Raw genomic sequence first — 24824 nt, 5'->3', positions numbered from 1 at the left:
GTCCCCTGCCTTTCTATTGGACCACTCTCACCTAGCCTCATCTCAGAGTAACACCTCTCTCTCTCTCTCTCTCTCTCTCTCTGTGATTGGTCGGCAGGCTGCCATCAGCATCCTATTGGCCACTCTGAACAGGAAGGACAGCCATGGGGCGGAGTCAGAGGCGGAGCCTCTAAAGAAGAAGAAGAAGAAAGAGTCTGTCCTCCTCCGTCCAATCATCTGCATCTGTAACGACCTGTAAGAGACGGAGGGGGGAGGGGTTTATCTCTGTGTCTGTGATTTGATTGGTTCTCTGTCCTGTCAGGTATGTTCCAGCCCTGAGGCCTCTGAGGCAGCAGGCGTTTCTATTGGCCTTCCCCCAGACACAGCCTTCCCGCCTGGCACAGAGACTGGCTGAGGTAATCTTTGTTTTCATTTTCTATGTGGTGATGCAGCATGTCAGACCAGCCATGATGGGGGTCTCTATGTTAATGTGTGGGTTATATCTCCAGGGGTCATGAAGGCTGACATGTCAGACCAGCCATGATGGGGGTCTCTATGTTAATGTGTGGGTTATATCTCCAGGGGTCATGAAGGCTGACATGTCAGACCAGCCATGATGGGGGTCTCTATGTTAATGTGTGGGTTATATCTCCAGGGGTCATGAAGGCTGACATGTCAGACCAGCCATGATGGGGGTCTCTATGTTAATGTGTGGGTGATATCTCCAGGGGTCATGAAGGCTGACATGTCAGACCAGCCATGATGGGGGTCTCTATGTTAATGTGTGGGTTATATCTCCAGGGGTCATGAAGGCTGACATGTCAGACCAGCCATGATGGGGGTCTCTATGTTAATGTGTGGGTTATATCTCCAGGGGTCATGAAGGCTGACATGTCAGACCAGCCATGATGGGGGTCTCTATGTTAATGTGTGGGTTATATCTCCAGGGGTCATGAAGGCTGACATGTCAGACCAGCCATGATGGGGGTCTCTATGTTAATGTGTGGGTTATATCTCCAGGGGTCATGAAGGCTGACATGTCAGACCAGCCATGATGGGGGTCTCTATGTTAATGTGTGGGTTATATCTCCAGGGGTCATGAAGGCTGACATGTCAGACCAGCCATGATGGGGGTCTCTATGTTAATGTGTGGGTTATATCTCCAGGGGTCATGAAGGCTGACATGTCAGACCAGCCATGATGGGGGTCTCTATGTTAATGTGTGGGTGATATCTCCAGGGGTCATGAAGGCTGACATGTCAGACCAGCCATGATGGGGGTCTCTATGTTAATGTGTGGGTTATATCTCCAGGGGTCATGAAGGCTGACATGTCAGACCAGCCATGATGGGGGTCTCTATGTTAATGTGTGGGTTATATCTCCAGGGGTCATGAAGGCTGACATGTCAGACCAGCCATGATGGGGGTCTCTATGTTAATGTGTGGGTTATATCTCCAGGGGTCATGAAGGCTGACATGTCAGACCAGCCATGATGGGGGTCTCTATGTTAATGTGTGGGTTATATCTCCAGGGGTCATGAAGGCTGACATGTCAGACCAGCCATGATGGGGGTCTCTATGTTAATGTGTGGGTTATATCTCCAGGGGTCATGAAGGCTGACATGTCAGACCAGCCATGATGGGGGTCTCTATGTTAATGTGTGGGTTATATCTCCAGGGGTCATGAAGGCTGACATGTCAGACCAGCCATGATGGGGGTCTCTATGTTAATGTGTGGGTTATATCTCCAGGGGTCATGAAGGCTGACATGTCAGACCAGCCATGATGGGGGTCGTTATGTTAATGTGTGGGTTATATCTCCAGGAGTCATGAAGGCTGACATGTCAGACCAGCCATGATGGGGGTCTCTATGTTAATGTGTGGGTTATATCTCCAGGGGTCATGAAGGCTGACATGTCAGACCAGCCATGATGGGGGTCTCTATGTTAATGTGTGGGTTATATCTCCAGGGGTCATGAAGGCTGACATGTCAGACCAGCCATGATGGGGGTCTCTATGTTAATGTGTGGGTTATATCTCCAGGGGTCATGAAGGCTGACATGTCAGACCAGCCATGATGGGGGTCTCTATGTTAATGTGTGGGTTATATCTCCAGGGGTCATGAAGGCTGACATGTCAGACCAGCCATGATGGGGGTCTCTATGTTAATGTGTGGGTTATATCTCCAGGGGTCATGAAGGCTGACATGTCAGACCAGCCATGATGGGGGTCTCTATGTTAATGTGTGGGTTATATCTCCAGGGGTCATGAAGGCTGACATGTCAGACCAGCCATGATGGGGGTCTCTATGTTAATGTGTGGGTTATATCTCCAGGGGTCATGAAGGCTGACATGTCAGACCAGCCATGATGGGGGTCTCTATGTTAATGTGTGGGTTATATCTCCAGGGGTCAGGAAGGCTGACATGTCAGACCAGCCATGATGGGGGTCTCTATGTTAATGTGTGGGTTATATCTCCAGGGGTCATGAAGGCTGACATGTCAGACCAGCCATGATGGGGGTCTCTATGTTAATGTGTGGGTTATATCTCCAGGGGTCAGGAAGGCTGACATGTCAGACCAGCCATGATGGGGGTCTCTATGTTAATGTGTGGGTTATATCTCCAGGAGTCATGAAGGCTGACATGTCAGACCAGCCATGATGGGGGTCTCTATGTTAATGTGTGGGTTATATCTCCAGGGGTCATGAAGGCTGACATGTCAGACCAGCCATGATGGGGGTCTCTATGTTAATGTGTGGGTTATATCTCCAGGGGTCATGAAGGCTGACATGTCAGACCAGCCATGATGGGGGTCTCTATGTTAATGTGTGGGTTATATCTCCAGGGGTCATGAAGGCTGACATGTCAGACCAGCCATGATGGGGGTCTCTATGTTAATGTGTGGGTGATATCTCCAGGAGTCATGAAGGCTGACATGTCAGACCAGCCATGATGGGGGTCTCTATGTTAATGTGTGGGTGATATCTCCAGGAGTCATGAAGGCTGACATGTCAGACCAGCCATGATGGGGGTCTCTATGTTAATGTGTGGGTTATATCTCCAGGGGTCATGAAGGCTGACATGTCAGACCAGCCATGATGGGGGTCTCTATGTTAATGTGTGGGTTATATCTCCAGGGGACATGAAGGCTGACATGTCAGACCAGCCATGATGGGGGTCTCTATGTTAATGTGTGGGTTATATCTCCAGGGGTCATGAAGGCTGACATGTCAGACCAGCCATGATGGGGGTCTCTATGTTAATGTGTGGGTTATATCTCCAGGGGTCATGAAGGCTGACATGTCAGACCAGCCATGATGGGGGTCTCTATGTTAATGTGTGGGTTATATCTCCAGGGGTCATGAAGGCTGACATGTCAGACCAGCCATGATGGGGGTCTCTATGTTAATGTGTGGGTTATATCTCCAGGGGTCATGAAGGCTGACATGTCAGACCAGCCATGATGGGGGTCTCTATGTTAATGTGTGGGTTATATCTCCAGGGGTCATGAAGGCTGACATGTCAGACCAGCCATGATGGGGGTCTCTATGTTAATGTGTGGGTTATATCTCCAGGGGACATGAAGGCTGACATGTCAGACCAGCCATGATGGGGGTCTCTATGTTAATGTGTGGGTTATATCTCCAGGGGTCATGAAGGCTGACATGTCAGACCAGCCATGATGGGGGTCTCTATGTTAATGTGTGGGTTATATCTCCAGGGGTCATGAAGGCTGACATGTCAGACCAGCCATGATGGGGGTCTCTATGTTAATGTGTGGGTTATATCTCCAGGGGTCATGAAGGCTGACATGTCAGACCAGCCATGATGGGGGTCTCTATGTTAATGTGTGGGTTATATCTCCAGGAGTCATGAAGGCTGACATGTCAGACCAGCCATGATGGGGGTCTCTATGTTAATGTGTGGGTTATATCCCCAGGGGTCATGAAGGCTGACATGTCAGACCAGCCATGATGGGGGTCTCTATGTTAATGTGTGGGTTATATCTCCAGGGGTCATGAAGGCTGACATGTCAGACCAGCCATGATGGGGGTCTCTATGTTAATGTGTGGGTTATATCTCCAGGGGTCATGAAGGCTGACATGTCAGACCAGCCATGATGGGGGTCGTTATGTTAATGTGTGGGTTATATCTCCAGGGGTCATGAAGGCTGACATGTCAGACCAGCCATGATGGGGGTCTCTATGTTAATGTGTGGGTTATATCTCCAGGGGTCATGAAGGCTGACATGTCAGACCAGCCATGAACGGGGTCGTTGTGTTAATGTGTGGGTTATATCTCCAGGAGTCATGAAGGCTGACATGTCAGACCAGCCATGATGGGGGTCTCTATGTTAATGTGTGGGTTATATCTCCAGGGGTCATGAAGGCTGACATGTCAGACCAGCCATGATGGGGGTCTCTATGTTAATGTGTGGGTTATATCTCCAGGGGACATGAAGGCTGACATGTCAGACCAGCCATGATGGGGGTCTCTATGTTAATGTGTGGGTTATATCTCCAGGAGTCATGAAGGCTGACATGTCAGACCAGCCATGATGGGGGTCTCTATGTTAATGTGTGGGTTATATCTCCAGGGGTCATGAAGGCTGACATGTCAGACCAGCCATGATGGGGGTCTCTATGTTAATGTGTGGGTTATATCTCCAGGGGACATGAAGGCTGACATGTCAGACCAGCCATGATGGGGGTCTCTATGTTAATGTGTGGGTTATATCTCCAGGGGTCATGAAGGCTGACATGTCAGACCAGCCATGATGGGGGTCTCTATGTTAATGTGTGCGTTATATCTCCAGGAGTCATGAAGGCTGACATGTCAGACCAGCCATGATGGGGGTCTCTATGTTAATGTGTGGGTTATATCTCCAGGGGTCATGAAGGCTGACATGTCAGACCAGCCATGATGGGGGTCTCTATGTTAATGTGTGGGTTATATCTCCAGGAGTCATGAAGGCTGACATGTCAGACCAGCCATGATGGGGGTCTCTATGTTAATGTGTGGGTTATATCTCCAGGGGTCATGAAGGCTGACATGTCAGACCAGCCATGATGGGGGTCGTTATGTTAATGTGTGGGTTATATCTCCAGGAGTCATGAAGGCTGACATGTCAGACCAGCCATGATGGGGGTCTCTATGTTAATGTGTGGGTTATATCCCCAGGGGTCATGAAGGCTGACATGTCAGACCAGCCATGATGGGGGTCTCTATGTTAATGTGTGGGTTATATCTCCAGGGGTCATGAAGGCTGACATGTCAGACCAGCCATGATGGGGGTCTCTATGTTAATGTGTGGGTTATATCTCCAGGGGTCATGAAGGCTGACATGTCAGACCAGCCATGATGGGGGTCTCTATGTTAATGTGTGGGTTATATCTCCAGGGGTCATGAAGGCTGACATGTCAGACCAGCCATGATGGGGGTCTCTATGTTAATGTGTGGGTTATATCTCCAGGAGTCATGAAGGCTGACATGTCAGACCAGCCATGATGGGGGTCTCTATGTTAATGTGTGGGTTATATCTCCAGGGGTCATGAAGGCTGACATGTCAGACCAGCCATGATGGGGGTCTCTATGTTAATGTGTGGGTTATATCTCCAGGGGTCATGAAGGCTGACATGTCAGACCAGCCATGATGGGGGTCTCTATGTTAATGTGTGGGTTATATCTCCAGGGGTCATGAAGGCTGACATGTCAGACCAGCCATGATGGGGGTCTCTATGTTAATGTGTGGGTTATATCTCCAGGGGTCATGAAGGCTGACATGTCAGACCAGCCATGATGGGGGTCTCTATGTTAATGTGTGGGTTATATCTCCAGGGGTCATGAAGGCTGACATGTCAGACCAGCCATGATGGGGGTCTCTATGTTAATGTGTGGGTTATATCTCCAGGGGTCATGAAGGCTGACATGTCAGACCAGCCATGATGGGGGTCTCTATGTTAATGTGTGGGTTATATCTCCAGGAGTCATGAAGGCTGACATGTCAGACCAGCCATGATGGGGGTCTCTATGTTAATGTGTGGGTTAGATATCCAGGTGCCAGGGTATGAAGGCTGACATGTCAGACCAGCCATGATGGGGGTCTCTATGTTAATGTGTGGGTTAGATATCCAGGTGCCAGGGTATGAAGGCTGACATGTCAGACCAGCCATGAACGGGGTCGTTATGTTAATGTGTGGGTTAGATATCCAGGTGCCAGGGTATGAAGGCTGACATGTCAGACCAGCCATGAACGGGGTCGTTATGTTAATGTGTGGGTTAGATATCCAGGTGCCAGGGTATGAAGGCTGACATGGCAGACCAGCCATGATGGGGGTCGTTATGTTAATGTGTGGGTTAGATATCCAGGTGCCAGGGTATGAAGGCTGACATGTCAGACCAGCCATGAACGGGGTCGTTATGTTAATGTGTGGGTTAGATATCCAGGTGCCAGGGTATGAAGGCTGACGTGTCAGACCAGCCATGATGGGGGTCGTTATGTTAATGTGTGGGTTAGATATCCAGGTGCCAGGGTATGAAGGCTGACATGTCAGACCAGCCATGAACGGGGTCGTTATGTTAATGTGTGGGTTAGATATCCAGGTGCCAGGGCATGAAGGCTGACATGTCAGACCAGCCATGAACGGGGTCGTTATGTTAATGTGTGGGTTAGATATCCAGGTGCCAGGGTATGAAGGCTGACGTGTCAGACCAGCCATGAACGGGGTCGTTATGTTAATGTGTGGGTTAGATATCCAGGTGCCAGGGTATGAAGGCTGACGTGTCAGACCAGCCATGAACGGGGTCGTTATGTTAATGTGTGGGTTAGATATCCAGGTGCCAGGGTATGAAGGCTGACATGTCAGACCAGCCATGAACGGGGTCGTTATGTTAATGTGTGGGTTAGATATCCAGGTGCCAGGGTATGAAGGCTGACGTGGGGACTCTGATTGCTCTCTGTGAGAAGACGGACAACGACATCAGATCCTGCATAAACACACTGCAGGTACTCACACACACACACACACACACACACACACACACACACACACACACACACACACACACACACACACACACACACAGCAATCCAATTTCACACTGCAGGTACATATTCACACACACACACACACACACACACACTGTGTTTCCAGATTATACGATCTACCATATATTTAAACAATGTCAAGGGTCCAAACACTGATCCCTGAGGAACACCTGTCAGTTTCAGAACATATTGATACAACAGTAGCTAAGATGGGGAGAAGTTTGTCCATAATAAAGCGTTACTCTACCTTCTTAACAGCACTATCAACAAGGCAGGCCCTAGTTTTGTTGCAACAGGACTACTGTTCAGTCGTGTGGTCAGGTGCCACAGAGGGACATTGGAAAATTACAATTGGCTCAGAACAAGGCAGCGCGGCTGGCCCTTACACAGATAGCTAACATTAATAATATGCATGTCAATCTCTCCTGGCTCAAAGTGGAGGAGAGATTGACTTCATCACTACTTGTATTTGTGAGAGGTATTGACATGTTGAATGCACCGTGCTGTCTGTTTAAACTAGTAGCATACAGCTCAGACACCCATACATACCCCACAAGACATGCCACCAGAGGTCTGTTTAAACTACTAACACACAGCTCAGACACCCATACATACCCCACAAGACATGTCACCAGAGGTCTGTTAAACTACTAGCACACAGCTCAGACACCCATGACTACCCCACAAGACATGCCACCAGAGGTCTCTTCACAGTCCCCAAGTCCAGAACAGACTATGGGAGGTACACAGTACTACATAGAGCCATGACTACATGGAACTCTATTCCACACCAGGTAACTGATGCAGCAGGAGAATCAGATTGGCAGGAACTAATTAGGATCTGATGCAGCAGTACAATCAGATTGGCAGGAACTAATTGGGATCTGATGCAGCAGGAGAATCAGATTGGCAGGAACTAATTGGGATCTGATGGAGCAGGAGAATCAGATTGGCAGGAACTAATTAGGATCTGATGCAGCAGGAGAATCAGATTGGCAGGAACTAATTGGGATCTGATGCAGCAGGAGAATCAGATTGGCAGGAACTAATTGGGATCTGATGCAGCAGGAGAATCAGATTGGCAGGAACTAATTAGGATCTGATGCAGCAGGAGAATCAGATTGGCAGGAGTTAATTGGGATCCGTAATCAATACACATACAATTGGTAAAGGGGAGAGACAGCTAGATGTGTTAAGGTGTGTGTTATTGAGGTGTGTGTTGTGTTGTAGTTCCTCCACGGCCGAGGGGAGAGACAGCTAGATGTGTTAAGGTGTGTGTTATTAAGGTGTGTTGTGTTGTAGTTCCTCCACGGCCGAGGGAAGAGACAGCTGGACGTGTTAAGGTGTGTGTTATTAAGGTGTGTTGTGTTGTAGTTCCTCCACGGCCGAGGGAAGAGACAGCTGGACGTGCAGGCGGTCCAGTCCATGAGGATCGGCCAGAAGGATCAGAATAAAGGACTGTTCAACCTCTGGCAGGAGATCTTCCAACTGCCACGCATCAAACGGTATTAAAATATTACTAACCAGAGTCTTCCTGGTTGACCGTATTTGGTGTCTTCCTGGTTGACTGTTTTTGGTGTCTTCCTGGTTGACTGTATTTGGTGTCTTCCTGGTTGACCGTATTTGGTGTCTTCCTGGTTGACCGTATTTGGTGTCTTCCTGGTTGACCGTATTTGGTGTCTTGCTGGTTGACCGTATTTGGTGTACAGGAAGCGTGTGGGCGAGGAGCTGGAAGAGGGTCTTAGAGAAGGAGGCGGGGCCGAGAGACTACAGCACATCCTTCACCTGGCCTCATCCACCGGAGAGCACGACAAACTCACACAGGTAACACACACCACACACACACATTCCTAGGGTTGGGTACTGTAGTCTATTGATGAGGATGATTGAAAGCCATCGTCGATGGTGACGACATCGTGATGTGACAGACGATGGTTTATTCTATTTGATCTTGACTGGCGCCGCGCAGTAAACTGAGTTTCACAGCAGGACAGTAGGACATCAGACAGCAGGACAGTAGGACATCAGACAGCAGGACAGCAGGACAGTAGGACAGCAGGACAGTAGGACATCAGACAGCAGGACATCAGACAGCAGGACATCAGACAGCAGGACAGTAGGACAGCAGGACATCAGACAGCAGGACATCAGACAGCAGGACAGCAGGACAGTAGGACACCAGACAGCAGGACAGTAGGGCATCAGACAGCAGGACAGTAGGGCATCAGACAGCAGGACAGTAGGGCATCAGACAGCAGGACAGTAGGGCATCAGACAGCAGGACAGTAGGACATCAGACAGCAGGACAGTAGGACAGCACACAGCAGGACAGTAGGACAGTAGGACACCAGACAGCAGGACAGTAGGGCATCAGACAGCAGGACAGTAGGGCATCAGACAGCAGGACAGTAGGGCATCAGACAGCACACAGCAGGACAGTAGGACATCAGACAGCAGGACAGTAGGACATCAGACAGCAGGACAGTAGGACAGTAGTACAGCACACAGCAGGACAGTAGACAGCACACAGCAGGACAGTAGGACAGTAGACAGCAGGGCAGTAGGATGTAGGACAGCATACAGCAGGACAGTAGGACAGCAGGATGTAGGACAGTAGACAGCAGGACAGTAGGATGTAGGACAGTTACAGCAGGACAGTAGCCAGCAGGACAGTAGGACAGTAGGATGTAGGACAGGACACAGCAGGACAGTAGACAGCAGGACAGTAGGATGTAGGACAGTATACAGCAGGATAGTAGGATGTAGGACAGTAGACAGCAGGACAGTAGGATGTAGGACAGTATACAGCAGGACAGTAGGACAGCACACAGCAGGACAGCAGGATGTAGGACAGTAGGACAGTAGGACAGCACACAGCAGGACAGTAGGACATCAGACAGCAGGACAGTAGGACAGCACACAGCAGGACAGTAGGACAGCACACAGCAGGACAGTAGGACATCAGACAGCAGGACAGTAGGGCATCAGACAGCAGGACAGTAGGACATCAGACAGCAGGACAGTAGGACAGCACACAGCAGGACAGTAGGGCATCAGACAGCAGGACAGTAGGACATCAGACAGCAGGACAGTAGGACAGCACACAGCAGGACAGTAGGACATCAGACAGCAGGACAGTAGGACATCAGACAGCAGGACAGTAGGACATCAGACAGCAGGACAGTAGGACATCAGACAGCAGGACAGTAGGACATCAGACAGCAGGACAGTAGGACAGCAGGACAGTAGGGCATCAGACAGCAGGACAGTAGGACATCAGACAGCAGGACGTAGGACAGTAGGGCATCAGACAGTAGTACAGTAGGACATCAGACAGCACACAGCAGGACAGTAGGGCATCAGACAGCAGGACAGTAGGACATCAGACAGCAGGACAGTAGGACATCAGACAGCAGGACAGTAGGACATCAGACAGCAGGACAGTAGGACATCAGACAGCAGGACAGTAGGACATCAGACAGCAGGACAGTAGGACATCAGACAGCAGGACAGTAGGACATCAGACAGCAGGACAGTAGGACATCAGACAGCAGGACAGTAGGACATCAGACAGCAGGACAGTAGGACATCAGACAGCATGACAGTAGGACAGTAGTACAGCAGGGCAGTAGGATGTAGGACAGCACACAGCAGGACAGCAGGGCAGTAGGACAGTAGTACAGCAGGGCAGTAGGATGTAGGACAGCACACAGCAGGACAGTAGACAGCACACAGCAGGACAATAGACAGCACACAGCAGGACAGCAGGACAGTAGGACAGCACACATCAGTACAGTAGGACAGTAGGACAGCAGGACAGTAGGACAGCAGGACAGCGGGATGTAGGACAGTAGACAGCAGGATGTAGGACAGTTACAGCAGGACAGTAGGATGTAGGACATCAGACAGCAGGACAGTAGGATGTAGGACAGCAGGATGTAGGACAGCACACAGCAGGACAATAGGATGTAGGACAGCAGGACAGCAGGATGTAGGACAGCAGGATGTAGGACAGTAGGATGTAGGACAGTAGGATGTAGGACAGTAGGATGTAGGACAGCACACAGCAGGACAGTAGGATGTAGGACAGCATACAGCAGGACAGTAGGATGTAGGACAGTAGGATGTAGGACAGTAGGATGTAGGACAGTAGGATGTAGGACAGTAGGATGTAGGACAGTAGGATGTAGGACAGCATACAGCAGGACAGTAGGACAGTAGGATGTAGGACAGCATACAGCAGGACAGTAGACAGCACACAGCAGGACAGCAGGATGTAGGACAGTAGGATGTAGGACAGCATACAGCAGGACAGTAGGATGTAGGACAGTAGGATGTAGGACAGTAGACAGCAGGACAGTAGACAGCAGGACAGTAGGATGTAGGACAATAGGATGTAGGACAGCATACAGCAGGACAGTAGACAGTAGGATGTAGGACAGTAGGATGTAGGACAGCATACAGCAGGACAGTAGACAGCAGGACAGTAGGATGTAGGACAGTAGGATGTAGGACAGCATACAGCAGGACAGTAGGATGTAGGACAGTAGGATGTAGGACAGCACACAGCAGGACAGTAGGATGTAGGACAGTAGGATGTAGGACAGCATACAGCAGGACAGTAGGATGTAGGACAGCATACAGCAGGACAGTAGGATGTAGACAGTATACAGCAGGACAGTAGGATGTAGACAGCAGGACAGTAGGATGTAGGACAGCACACAGCAGGACAGTAGGACAGCAGGACAGTAGGATGTAGGACAGCATACAGCAGGACAGTAGGATGTAGGACAGCATACAGCAGGACAGTAGGACAGCAGGACAGTAGACAGCAGGACAGTAGGATGTAGGACAGCATACAGCAGGACAGTAGGATGTAGGACAGTAGGATGTAGGACAGTAGGATGTAGGACAGCATACAGCAGGACAGTAGGATGTAGGACAGCATACAGCAGGACAGTAGGACAGCAGGACAGTAGACAGCAGGACAGCAGGATGTAGGACAGCATACAGCAGGACAGTAGGATGTAGGACAGTATACAGCAGGACAGTAGGATGTAGACAGCAGGACAGTAGGATGTAGGACAGCACACAGCAGGACAGTAGGACAGCAGGACAGTAGGATGTAGGACAGCACACAGCAGGACAGTAGGACAGCAGGACAGTAGGATGTAGGACAGCACACAGCAGGACAGTAGGACAGCAGGACAGTAGGATGTAGACAGCAGGACAGCAGGACAGTAGGACAGCAGGACAGTAGGATGTAGACAGCAGGACAGCAGGACAGTAGGACAGCAGGACAGTAGGATGTAGACAGCAGGACAGTAGGACAGCAGGACAGTAGGATGTAGACAGTAGGACAGCAGGACAGCAGGACAGTATACAGCAGGACAGTAGGATGTAGGACAGCACACAGCAGGACAGTAGGACAGCAGGACAGTAGGATGTAGACAGCAGGACAGCAGGACAGTAGGACAGCAGGACAGTAGGATGTAGACAGCAGGACAGCAGGACAGTAGGATGTAGACAGCAGGACAGTAGGATGTAGGACAGCAGGACAGTAGGATGTAGGACAGCATACAGCAGTTGTAAGAATGACACAAACATTAATTTCCACAAAGTTTGCTGCTTCAGTGTCTAGATATTTTTGTCAGATGTTACTATGGAATACTGAAGTATAATTACACGCATTTCATAAGTGTCAAAGGCTTTTATTGACAATTACATGAAGTTGATGCAAAGAGTCAATATTTGCAGTGTTGACCCTTCTTTTTCAAGACCTCTGCAATCCGCCCTGGCATGCTGTCAATTAACTTCTGGGCCACATCCTGACTGATGGCAGCCCATTCTTGCATAATCAATGCTTGGAGTTTCAGAATTTGTGGGCTTTTGTTTGTCCACCCGCCTCTTGAGGATTGACCACAAGTTCTCAATGGGATTAAGGTCTGGGGAGTTTCCTGGCCATGGACCCAAAATATCGGTGTTTTGTTCCCCGAGCCACTTAGTTATCACTTTTTCCTTATGGCAATGTGCTCCATCATGCTGGAAAAGGCATTGTTCGTCACCAAACTGTTCCTGGACGGTTGGGAGAAGTTGCTCTCGGAGGATGTGTTGGTACCATTCTTTATTCATGGCTGTGTTCTTAGGCAAAATTGTGAGTGAGCCCACTCCCTTGGCTGAGAAGCAACCCCACACATGAATGGTCTCAGGATGCTTTACTGTTGGCATGACACAGGACTGATGGTAGCGCTCACCTTGTCTTCTCCGGACAAGCTTTTTTCCGGATGCCCCAAACAATCGGGAAGGGGATTCATCAGAGAAAATGACTTTACCCCAGTCCTCAGCAGTCTGATCCCTGTACCTTTTACAGAATATCAATCTGTCCCTGGTGTTTTTCCTGGAGAGAAGTGGCATCTTTGCTGCCCTTGTGCAAAGCAATGATGACAGCACGTGATCCTTGCAGGTAACCATGGTTGACAGAGGAAGAACAATGATTCCAAGCACCACCCTCCTTTTGACGCTTCCAGTCTGTTGGGGATTCAGTTCATTTGCATGGCAAAGAGGGACTTTGCAATTCATCTGATCACTCTTCATAACATTCTGGAGTATATGCAAATTACCATCATACAAACTGAGGCAGCAGACTTTGTGAAAATTTATATTTGTGTCATTCCCAAAACGTTTTGCCATGACTGTATATCCTATTGGGATATAACCTCTTATTAATATATCACTCTCTCCTCCCTCTCCCCTCCTCCCTCTCTCTCTCTCTGTCTCTCTGTCTCCCTCCTCCTCCTCCTCCTCTCTCTCTGTTTCCCTCCTCCTCCTCTCTCTCTGTCTCCCTCCTCCTCCTCCCTCTCTCCTCTTCCTCCTCTCTCTGTCTCCCTCCTCCTCCTCCTCCTCTCTCTCTGTCTCCCTCCTCCTCCTCTCTCTCTCTCTGTCTCCCCCCTCCTCCTCCTCCCTCTCTCTCTGTCTCCTCCTCCTCCTCTCTCTCTGTCTCCCTCCTCCACCTACCTCTCTCTCTCTCTGTTTCCCTCCTCCTCTCTCTCTGTCTCCCTCCTCCTCCTCTCTCTCTCTCTCTCTGTCTCCCCCCTCCTCCTCCTCCCTCTCTCTCTCTGTCTCCCTCCTCCTCCTCCTCCCTCTCTCTCTCTGTCTCCCTCCTCCCTCCTCCTCCTCCTCCTCCTCCTCCCTCTCTCTCTCTCTCTCTGTCTCCCTCCTCCTCTCCCTCTCTCTCTCTGTCTCCCCCTCCTCCTCTCTCTCTCTCTGTCTCCCTCCTCCTCCTCTCTCTCTCTCTGTCTCCCCCCTCCTCCTCCTCCCTCTCTCTCTCTGTCTCCCTCCTCCTCCTCCTCCCTCTCTCTCTCTGTCTCCCTCCTCCTCCTCCTCCTCCTCCTCCTCCTCCTCTCTCTGTCTCCCTCCTCCTCCTCCTCCCTCTCTCTCTCTGTCTCCCTCCTCCTCCCTCTCTCTCTCTGTCTCCCCCCTCCTCCCTCTCTCTCTCCGTCTCCCTCCTCCCTCCTCCTCCTCCTCCTCCTCCTCCTCCTCCCTCTCTCTGTCTCCCTCCTCCTCCTCCCTCTCTCTCTCTGTCTCCCTCCTCCTCCTCTCTCTCTCTCTGTCTCCCTCCTCCTCCTCTCTCTCTCTCTGTCTCCCTCCTCCTCCTCTCTCTCTCTGTCTCTCTCCCCTCCTCCTCCTCCTCCTCCCTCTCTCTGTCTCCCTCCTCCTCCTCCTCTCTCTCTCTCTGTCTCCCTCCTCCTCCTCCTCCTCCTCCCTCTCTCTCTCTGTCTCTCTCCTCCTCCTCCCTCTCTCTCTCTGTCTCCCTCCTCCCTCCTCCTCCTCCTCCTCCTCCTCCTCCTCCCTCTCTCTCTTCCCTCCTCCTCCTCCCTCTCTCTCTCTGTCTCCCTCCTCCTCCTCCCTCTCTCTCTCTGTCTCCCTCCTCCTCCTCCCTCTCTCTCTCTGTCTCCCTCCTCCTCCTCCCTCTCTCTCTGTCTCCCTCCTCCTCCTCCCTCTCTCTCTGTCTCCCTCCTCCTCCTCTCTCTCTCTCTGTCTCCCTCCTCCTCCTCTCTCTCTGTCTCTCTCTCCCTCCTCCTCCTCCTCTCTCTCTCTGACTCCCCCCTCCTCCTCCTCCATCTGTCTCTATGTGGAGGAGATGTAGTCTGCAGAATGTATTTCCTGGTAGATGTGTTCCAGATTACTTTTTAAATGGAGAAATCTAATCAGAGAACATTGGGACCTAACCTCTATTAATATCTCTCCCTCCTCCCTCCTCGATCTCTCTCTCTGTCTCTCTCTCCCTCCTCCTCCTCTGTCTCTCCCTCCTCCTCTCTCTCTCCCTCCTCCTCTCTCTCTCTCTTTCTCTCTCTCTCCCTCCTCGATCTCTCTCTCTGTCTCTCTCTCCCTCCTCCTCTTGTCGCTCTCTCTCCCTCTCTGTCTCTGTCCCTCCTCCTCCATCTCTGTCTCTCTCTCCCTCCTCCTCCTCTGTCTCTCCCTCCTCCTCTGTCTCTCCCTCCTCTCTCTCTCCCTCCTCTTTCTCTCTCCCTCCTCTCTTTCTCTCTCCCTCTCTCTATCTCTCTCTTTCTCTCTCCCTCCTCTCTCTCTCTCTCTCTCTCTCTCTCTCTCTCTCTCTCTCTCTCTCTCTCTCTCTGTCTCTCTCTCTCTCTGTCTCTGTGTCTCTCTCTCTCTCTGTCTCTGTTCCCAGGGTCTCTATGATAACTTCCTGTCTATGCGTGTGAAGGACCCCAGTCTTGGCGGAGTGTGTCAGGCTCTGGATTGGCTGGGCTTCTCAGACGGGTTGACCCAGGCCATGCTGCAAGGACAAAACTTCTCTCTGATGCGATACCAGTCCTTCCTCCCCGTTGCTTTCCACTTCCTGTTTGCTCACACACACGTCCCCCGCATCAACTACCCCCACAGCCAGTACGAGGTACGCACACACAAAGCCTGGGTTTAGATAGAACGAGGTGTTCCTCAGGGTTCTATTCTAGGAATAGATAGATAGAATGTGGTGTTCCTCAGGGTTCTATTCTAGGAATAGATAGAATGTGGTGTTCCTCAGGGTTCTATTCTAGGAATAGATAGATAGAATGTGGTGTTCCTCAGGGTTCTATTCTAGGAATAGATAGATAGAATGTGGTGTTCCTCAGGGTTCTATTCTAGGAATAGATAGATAGAATGTGGTGTTCCTCTGGGTTCTATTCTAGGAATAGATAGAATGTGGTGTTCCTCAGGGTTCTATTCTAGGAATAGATAGAATGTGGTGTTCCTCGGGGTTCTATTCTAGGAATAGATAGATAGAATGTGGTGTTCCTCAGGGTTCTATTCTAGGAATAGATAGATAGAATGTGGTGTTCCTCTGGGTTCTATTCTAGGAATAGATAGATAGAATGTGGTGTTCCTCTGGGTTCTATTCTAGGAATAGATAGAATGTGGTGTTCCTCAGGGTTCTATTCTAGGAACAGATAGAATGTGGTGTTCCTCAGGGTTCTATTCTAGGAATAGATAGATAGAATGTGGTGTTCCTCAGGGTTCTATTCTAGGAATAGATAGATAGAATGTGGTGTTCCTCTGGGTTCTATTCTAGGAATAGATAGAATGTGGTGTTCCTCGGGGTTCTATTCTAGGAATAGATAGAATGTGGTGTTCCTCGGGGTTCTATTCTAGGAATAGATAGATAGAATGTGGTGTTCCTCAGGGTTCTTTTTTAGGAATAGATAGAATGTGGTGTTCCTCAGGGTTCTATTCTAGGAATAGATAGAATGTGGTGTTCCTCGGGGTTCTATTCTAGGAATAGATAGAACGTGGTGTTCCTCAGGGTTCTATTCTAGGAATAGATAGAATGTGGTGTTCCTCAGGGTTCTATTCTAGGAACAGATAGAATGTGGTGTTCCTCATGGTTCTATTCTAGGAATAGATAGATAGAATGTGGTGTTCCTCAGGGTTCTATTCTAGGAATAGATAGATAGAACGTGGTGCTCCTCAGGGTTCTATTCTAGGAATAGATAGATAGAATGTGGTGTTCCTCAGGGTTCTATTCTAGGAATAGATAGAATGTGGTGTTCCTCGGGGTTCTATTCTAGGAATAGATAGATAGAATGTGGTGTTCCTCAGGGTTCTATTCTAGGAATAGATAGAACGTGGTGTTCCTCAGGGTTCTATTCTAGGAATAGATAGAATGTTGTGTTCCTCTAGGAATACATAGATAGAATGTGGTGTTCCTCAGGGTTCTATTCTAGGAACAGATAGAATGTGGTGTTCCTCGGGGTTCTATTCTAGGAATAGATAGAATGTGGTGTTCCTCAGGGTTCTATTCTAGGAATAGATAGATAGAACGTGGTGTTCCTCAGGGTTCTATTCTAGGAATAGATAGAATGTCGTGTTCCTCAGGGTTCTATTCTAGGAATAGATAGAATGTGGTGTTCCTCAGGGTTCTATTCTAGGAATAGAGAGAATGTGGTGTTCCTCTAGGAATACATAGATAGAATGTGGTGTTCCTCAGGGTTCTATTCTAGGAATAGATAGAATGTGGTGTTCCTCGGGGTTCTATTCTAGGAATAGATAGAATGTGGTGTTCCTCAGGGTTCTATTCTAGGAATAGATAGATAGAATGTGGTGTTCCTCAGGGTTCTAGATAGATAGAATGTGGTGTTCCTCAGGGTTCTATTCTAGGAATAGATAGAATGTGGTGTTCCTCAGGGTTCTATTCTAGGAACAGATAGATAGAATGTGGTGTTCCTCTGGGTTCTATTCTAGGAATAGATAGAATGTGGTGTTCCTCAGGGTTCTATTCTAGGAATAGATAGAATGTGGTGTTCCTCGGGGTTCTATTCTAGGAATAGATAGATAGAATGTGGTGTTCCTCAGGGTTCTTTTTTAGGAATAGATAGAATGTGGTGTTCCTCAGGGTTCTATTCTAGGAACAGATAGATAGAATGTGGTGTTCCTCTGGGTTCTATTCTAGGAATAGATAGAATGTGGTGTTCCTCAGGGTTCTATTCTAGGAATAGATAGAATGTGGTGTTCCTCGGGGTTCTATTCTAGGAATAGATAGATAGAATGTGGTGTTCCTCAGGGTTCTTTTTTAGGAATAGATAGAATGTGGTGTTCCTCAGGGTTCTATTCTAGGAATAGATAGAATGTGGTGTTCCTCGGGGTTCTATTCTAGGAATAGATAGATAGAATGTGGTGTTCCTCAGGGTTCTATTCTAGGAATAGATAGAACGTGGTGTTCCTCAGGGTTCTATTCTAGGAATAGATAGAATGTGGTGTTCCTCAGGGTTCTATTCTAGGAATAGATAGAATGTGGTGTTCCTCAGGGTTCTATTCTAGGAACAGATAGAATGTGGTGTTCCTCATGGTTCTATTCTAGGAATAGATAGATAGAACGTGGTGCTCCTCAGGGTTCTATTCTAGGAATAGATAGATAGAATGTGGTGTTCCTCAGGGTTCTATTCTAGGAATAGATAGAATGTGGTGTTCCTCAGGGTTCTATTCTAGGAATAGATAGATAGAATGTGGTGTTCCTCAGGGTTCTATTCTAGGAATAGATAGAACGTGGTGTTCCTCAGGGTTCTATTCTAGGAATAGATAGAATGTTGTGTTCCTCTAGGAATACATAGATAGAATGTGGTGTTCCTCTGGGTTCTATTCTAGGAATAGATAGAATGTGGTGTTCCTCAGGGTTCTATTCTAGGAATAGATAGATAGAATGTGGTGTTCCTCAGGGTTCTATTCTAGGAATAGATAGAATGTGGTGTTCCTCAGGGTTCTATTCTAGGAATAGATAGAATGTGGTGTTCCTCAGGGTTCTATTCTAGGAATAGATAGAATGTGGTGTTCCTCTAGGAATACATAGATAGAATGTGGTGTTCCTCAGGGTTCTATTCTAGGAACAGATAGAATGTGGTGTTCCTCGGGGTTCTATTCTAGGAATAGATAGAATGTGGTGTTCCTCAGGGTTCTATTCTAGGAATAGATAGATAGAATGTGGTGTTCCTCTGGGTTCTATTCTAGGAATAGATAGATAGAATGTGGTGTTCCTCAGGGTTCTAGATAGATAGAATGTGGTGTTCCTCAGGGTTCTATTCTAGGAATAGATAGAATGTGGTGTTCCTCAGGGTTCTATTCTAGGAACAGATAGATAGAATGTGGTGTTCCTCTGGGTTCTATTCTAGGAATAGATAGAATGTGGTGTTCCTCAGGGTTCTATTCTAGGAATAGATAGAATGTGGTGTTCCTCGGGGTTCTATTCTAGGAATAGATAGATAGAATGTGGTGTTCCTCAGGGTTCTTTTTTAGGAATAGATAGAATGTGGTGTTCCTCAGGGTTCTATTCTAGGAACAGATAGATAGAATGTGGTGTTCCTCTGGGTTCTATTCTAGGAATAGATAGAATGTGGTGTTCCTCAGGGTTCTATTCTAGGAATAGATAGAATGTGGTGTTCCTCGGGGTTCTATTCTAGGAATAGATAGATAGAATGTGGTGTTCCTCAGGGTTCTTTTTTAGGAATAGATAGAATGTGGTGTTCCTCAGGGTTCTATTCTAGGAATAGATAGAATGTGGTGTTCCTCGGGGTTCTATTCTAGGAATAGATAGATAGAATGTGGTGTTCCTCAGGGTTCTATTCTAGGAATAGATAGAACGTGGTGTTCCTCAGGGTTCTATTCTAGGAATAGATAGAATGTGGTGTTCCTCAGGGTTCTATTCTAGGAATAGATAGAATGTGGTGTTCCTCAGGGTTCTATTCTAGGAACAGATAGAATGTGGTGTTCCTCATGGTTCTATTCTAGGAATAGATAGATAGAATGTGGTGTTCCTCAGGGTTCTATTCTAGGAATAGATAGATAGAACGTGGTGCTCCTCAGGGTTCTATTCTAGGAATAGATAGATAGAATGTGGTGTTCCTCAGGGTTCTATTCTAGGAATAGATAGAATGTGGTGTTCCTCGGGGTTCTATTCTAGGAATAGATAGATAGAATGTGGTGTTCCTCAGGGTTCTATTCTAGGAATAGATAGAACGTGGTGTTCCTCAGGGTTCTATTCTAGGAATAGATAGAATGTTGTGTTCCTCTAGGAATACATAGATAGAATGTGGTGTTCCTCTGGGTTCTATTCTAGGAATAGATAGAATGTGGTGTTCCTCAGGGTTCTATTCTAGGAATAGATAGATAGAATGTGGTGTTCCTCAGGGTTCTATTCTAGGAATAGATAGAATGTGGTGTTCCTCAGGGTTCTATTCTAGGAATAGATAGAATGTGGTGTTCCTCAGGGTTCTATTCTAGGAATAGATAGAATGTGGTGTTCCTCTAGGAATACATAGATAGAATGTGGTGTTCCTCAGGGTTCTATTCTAGGAACAGATAGAATGTGGTGTTCCTCGGGGTTCTATTCTAGGAATAGATAGAATGTGGTGTTCCTCAGGGTTCTATTCTAGGAATAGATAGATAGAATGTGGTGTTCCTCAGGGTTCTAGATAGATAGAATGTGGTGTTCCTCAGGGTTCTAGATAGATAGAATGTGGTGTTCCTCAGGGTTCTATTCTAGGAATAGATAGAATGTGGTGTTCCTCAGGGTTCTATTCTAGGAACAGATAGATAGACTGTGGTGTTCCTCAGGGTTCTATTCTAGGAACAGATAGATAGAATGTGGTGTTCCTCAGGGTTCTATTCTAGGAACAGATAGATAGAATGTGGTGTTCCTCAGGGTTCTAGATAGATAGAATGTGGTGTTCCTCAGGGTTCTAGATAGATAGAATGTGTTGTTCCTCAGGGTTCTAGATAGATAGAATGTGGTGTTCCTCAGGGTTCTATTCTAGGAATAGATAGAATGTGGTGTTCCTCAGGGTTCTATTCTAGGAACAGATAGATAGAATGTGGTGTTCCTCAGGGTTCTATTCTAGGAACAGATAGATAGAATGTGGTGTTCCTCAGGGTTCTAGATAGATAGAATGTGGTGTTCCTCAGGGTTCTAGATAGATAGAATGTGGTGTTCCTCAGGGTTCTAGATAGATAGAATGTGGTGTTCCTCAGGGTTCTAGATAGATAGAATGTGGTGTTCCTCAGGGTTCTAGATAGATAGAATGTGGTGTTCCTCAGGGTTCTATTCTACAACCTCTGTTATTTCAGCCGTAACTCTCTATTATAATATATCGTCTCTCCTCTCTTCCCCGTCTCTCTTCTCTTTCCCCTTCTCTCCTCTCTTCCCCGTCTCTCCTCTCTTCCCCTTCTCTCTTCCCCCTCTCTCCTCTCTTCCCCATCTCTTCTCTCTTCCCCCTCTCTCCTCTCTTCCCCCTCTCTCCTCTCTTCCCCTTCTCTCTTCTCTCTTCCCCCTCTCTCCTCTCTTCCCCATCTCTTCTCTCTTCCCCCTCTCTCCTCTCTTCCCCGTCTCTCCTCTCTTCCCCTTCTCTCTTCCCCCTCTCTCCTCTCTTCCCCATCTCTTCTCTCTTCCTCCTCTCTCTCCTCTCTTCCTCCTCTCTCTCCTATCTTCCCCTTCTCTCCTATCTTCTCCCTCTCTTCTCTCTTCCCCCTCTCTCCTCTCTTCCCCTTCTCTCTTCCCCCTCTCTCCTCTCTTCCCCTTCTCTATTCCGCCTCTCTCCTCTCTTCCTCCTCTCTCTCCAGGCTCTAACTAAGACCTCAGCCAGCAGGAACGCTCTGGCGGCCATGTTGTCTGAAGTCCCAGCATGCATCAGGACCAGAATCAGTGAGCTCAGTCTCAGTCTGGACATCCTGTCTCTCCTGCTGGACATCATCTGTCCTAAACTACGACCTGTAGGTACACACACACACACACACACACACACACACACACACAAGGTGATGAATAACAGGATGTGTCTATAATAACATGTTCCTGTGTGTCCAGGTGAACCCCCAGCTGTTCAGGGGGGGTTAGGTGATGAATAACAGGATGTGTCTATAATAACATGTTCCTGTGTGTCCAGGTGAACCCCCAGCTGTTCAGGGGGGGGTTAGGTGATGAATAACAGGATGTGTCTATAATAACATGTTCCTGTGTGTCCAGGTGAACCCCCAGCTGTTCAGGGGGGGTTAGGTGATGAATAACAGGATGTGTCTATAATAACATGTTCCTGTGTGTCCAGGTGAACCCCCAGCTGTTCAGGGGGGGTTAGGTGATGAATAACAGGATGTGTCTATAATAACATGTTCCTGTGTGTCCAGGTGAACCCCCAGCTGTTCAGGGGGGGTTAGGTGATGAATAACAGGATGTGTCTATAATAACATGTTCCTGTGTGTCCAGGTGAACCCCCAGCTGTTCAGGGGGGGTTAGGTGATGAATAACAGGATGTGTCTATAATAACATGTTCCTGTGTGTCCAGGTGAACCCCCAGCTGTTCAGGGGGGGTTAGGTGATGAATAACAGGATGTGTCTATAATAACATGTTCCTGTGTGTCCAGGTGAACCCCCAGCTGTTCAGGGGGGGTTAGGTGATGAATAACAGGATGTGTCTATAATAACATGTTCCTGTGTGTCCAGGTGAACCCCCAGCTGTTCAGGGGGGGTTAGGTGATGAATAACAGGATGTGTCTATAATAACATGTTCCTGTGTGTCCAGGTGAACCCCCAGCTGTTCAGGGGGTGGTTAGGTGATGAATAACAGGATGTGTCTATAATAACATGTTCCTGTGTGTCCAGGTGAACCCCCAGCTGTTCAGGGGGGGGTTAGGTGATGAATAACAGGATGTGTCTATAATAACATGTTCCTGTGTGTCCAGGTGAACCCCCAGCTGTTCAGGGGGGGTTAGGTGATGAATAACAGGATGTGTCTATAATAACATGTTCCTGTGTGTCCAGGTGAACCCCCAGCTGTTCAGGGGGGGTTAGGTGATGAATAACAGGATGTGTCTATAATAACATGTTCCTGTGTGTCCAGGTGAACCCCCAGCTGTTCAGGGGGGGTTAGGTGATGAATAACAGGATGTGTCTATAATAACATGTTCCTGTGTGTCCAGGTGAACCCCCAGCTGTTCAGGGGGGGTTAGGTGATGAATAACAGGATGTGTCTATAATAACATGTTCCTGTGTGTCCAGGTGAACCCCCAGCTGTTCAGGGGGGGTTAGGTGATGAATAACAGGATGTGTCTATAATAACATGTTCCTGTGTGTCCAGGTGAACCCCCAGCTGTTCAGGGGGGGTTAGGTGATGAATAACAGGATGTGTCTATAATAACATGTTCCTGTGTGTCCAGGTGAACCCCCAGCTGTTCAGGGGGGGTTAGGTGATGAATAACAGGATGTGTCTATAATAACATGTTCCTGTGTGTCCAGGTGAACCCCCAGCTGTTCAGGGGGGGTTAGGTGATGAATAACAGGATGTGTCTATAATAACATGTTCCTGTGTGTCCAGGTGAACCCCTAGCTGTTCAGGGGGGGTTAGGTGATGAATAACAGGATGTGTCTATAATAACATGTTCCTGTGTGTCCAGGTGAACCCCCAGCTGTTCAGGGGGGGGTTAGGTGATGAATAACAGGATGTGTCTATAATAACATGTTCCTGTGTGTCCAGGTGAACCCCCAGCTGTTCAGGGGGGGGTTAGGTGATGAATAACAGGATGTGTCTATAATAACATGTTCCTGTGTGTCCAGGTGAACCCCCAGCTGTTCAGGGGGGGTTAGGTGATGAATAACAGGATGTGTCTATAATAACATGTTCCTGTGTGTCCAGGTGAACCCCCAGCTGTTCAGGGGGGGTTAGGTGATGAATAACAGGATGTGTCTATAATAACATGTTCCTGTGTGTCCAGGTGAACCCCCAGCTGTTCAGGGGGGGTTAGGTGATGAATAACAGGATGTGTCTATAATAACATGTTCCTGTGTGTCCAGGTGAACCCCCAGCTGTTCAGGGGGGGGGTAGGTGATGAATAACAGGATGTGTCTATAATAACATGTTCCTGTGTGTCCAGGTGAACCCCCAGCTGTTCAGGGGGGGTTAGGTGATGAATAACAGGATGTGTCTATAATAACATGTTCCTGTGTGTCCAGGTGAACCCCCAGCTGTTCAGGGGGGGGTTAGGTGATGAATAACAGGATGTGTCTATAATAACATGTTCCTGTGTGTCCAGGTGAACCCCCAGCTGTTCAGGGGGGGTTAGGTGATGAATAACAGGATGTGTCTATAATAACATGTTCCTGTGTGTCCAGGTGAACCCCCAGCTGTTCAGGGGGGGGTTAGGTGATGAATAACAGGATGTGTCTATAATAACATGTTCCTGTGTGTCCAGGTGAACCCCCAGCTGTTCAGCGATAGAGAGAAACAGCAGCTGGTGGATCTGATTCACACCATGATCTCCTACAACCTCTCCTACAGACAGGACAGGACGCCCGACGGACAATATGCCTACGTTCTGGAGCCGTGAGTCCCCCCACACACACACACACACACACACACACACACACACACACACACACACACACACACACACACACACACACACACACACACACACACACACACACACACACACACACACACACACACACACACACACACACACACACACACCTAGAACATACACACATTGGAGCCTAGCCCATAGCCCAGGAGGTAGACTAGGTGTGTAATGTGTGTGTGTGTCTGACCGTGTGTGTGTAGGCGTGTAGAGCAGGTGGTCTGTTTCCCAGGCTTGCCCCCCCACAGACAGCTGACCTACCAGACCAAACAGACGATCAGCAGAGAGATGGACCAGGAGAGGATGAGGAGAGCAGAATCACTGATGCTGCTACGCAACCCACACACGGTCAGACACACACACACACACACACACACACACAGGGTCAGACACACACACACAC

At 48.4% G+C, this 24824-nt stretch overlaps 1 protein-coding gene across 2 annotated transcripts in view; it reads left to right on the top strand.

The window, feature by feature from the left end:
• The window catches only part of chtf18 (CTF18, chromosome transmission fidelity factor 18 homolog (S. cerevisiae)), a gene marked incomplete at its 5' end in the record, with an annotated part of 96588 nt that overhangs the window by 24384 nt on the left and 47380 nt on the right, over positions 1–24824 (top strand). For both annotated transcript variants that reach the window (XM_071390284.1, XM_071390283.1), the window contains 9 exon segments: positions 98–234; positions 302–395; positions 6887–6985; positions 8402–8532; positions 8737–8851; positions 15717–15941; positions 21632–21781; positions 24254–24384; positions 24625–24769. In XM_071390284.1, the coding sequence (XP_071246385.1) occupies positions 98–234; positions 302–395; positions 6887–6985; positions 8402–8532; positions 8737–8851; positions 15717–15941; positions 21632–21781; positions 24254–24384; positions 24625–24769 (1227 nt within the window).

This window comes from Salvelinus alpinus, chromosome 2 (assembly GCF_045679555.1).
Source record: "Salvelinus alpinus chromosome 2, SLU_Salpinus.1, whole genome shotgun sequence".
Taxonomy (NCBI): domain Eukaryota; kingdom Metazoa; phylum Chordata; class Actinopteri; order Salmoniformes; family Salmonidae; genus Salvelinus; species Salvelinus alpinus.
The sequence above is the reverse complement of the archived record's forward strand: the minus strand, read 5'-3'. Positions and strand labels throughout refer to the sequence as shown.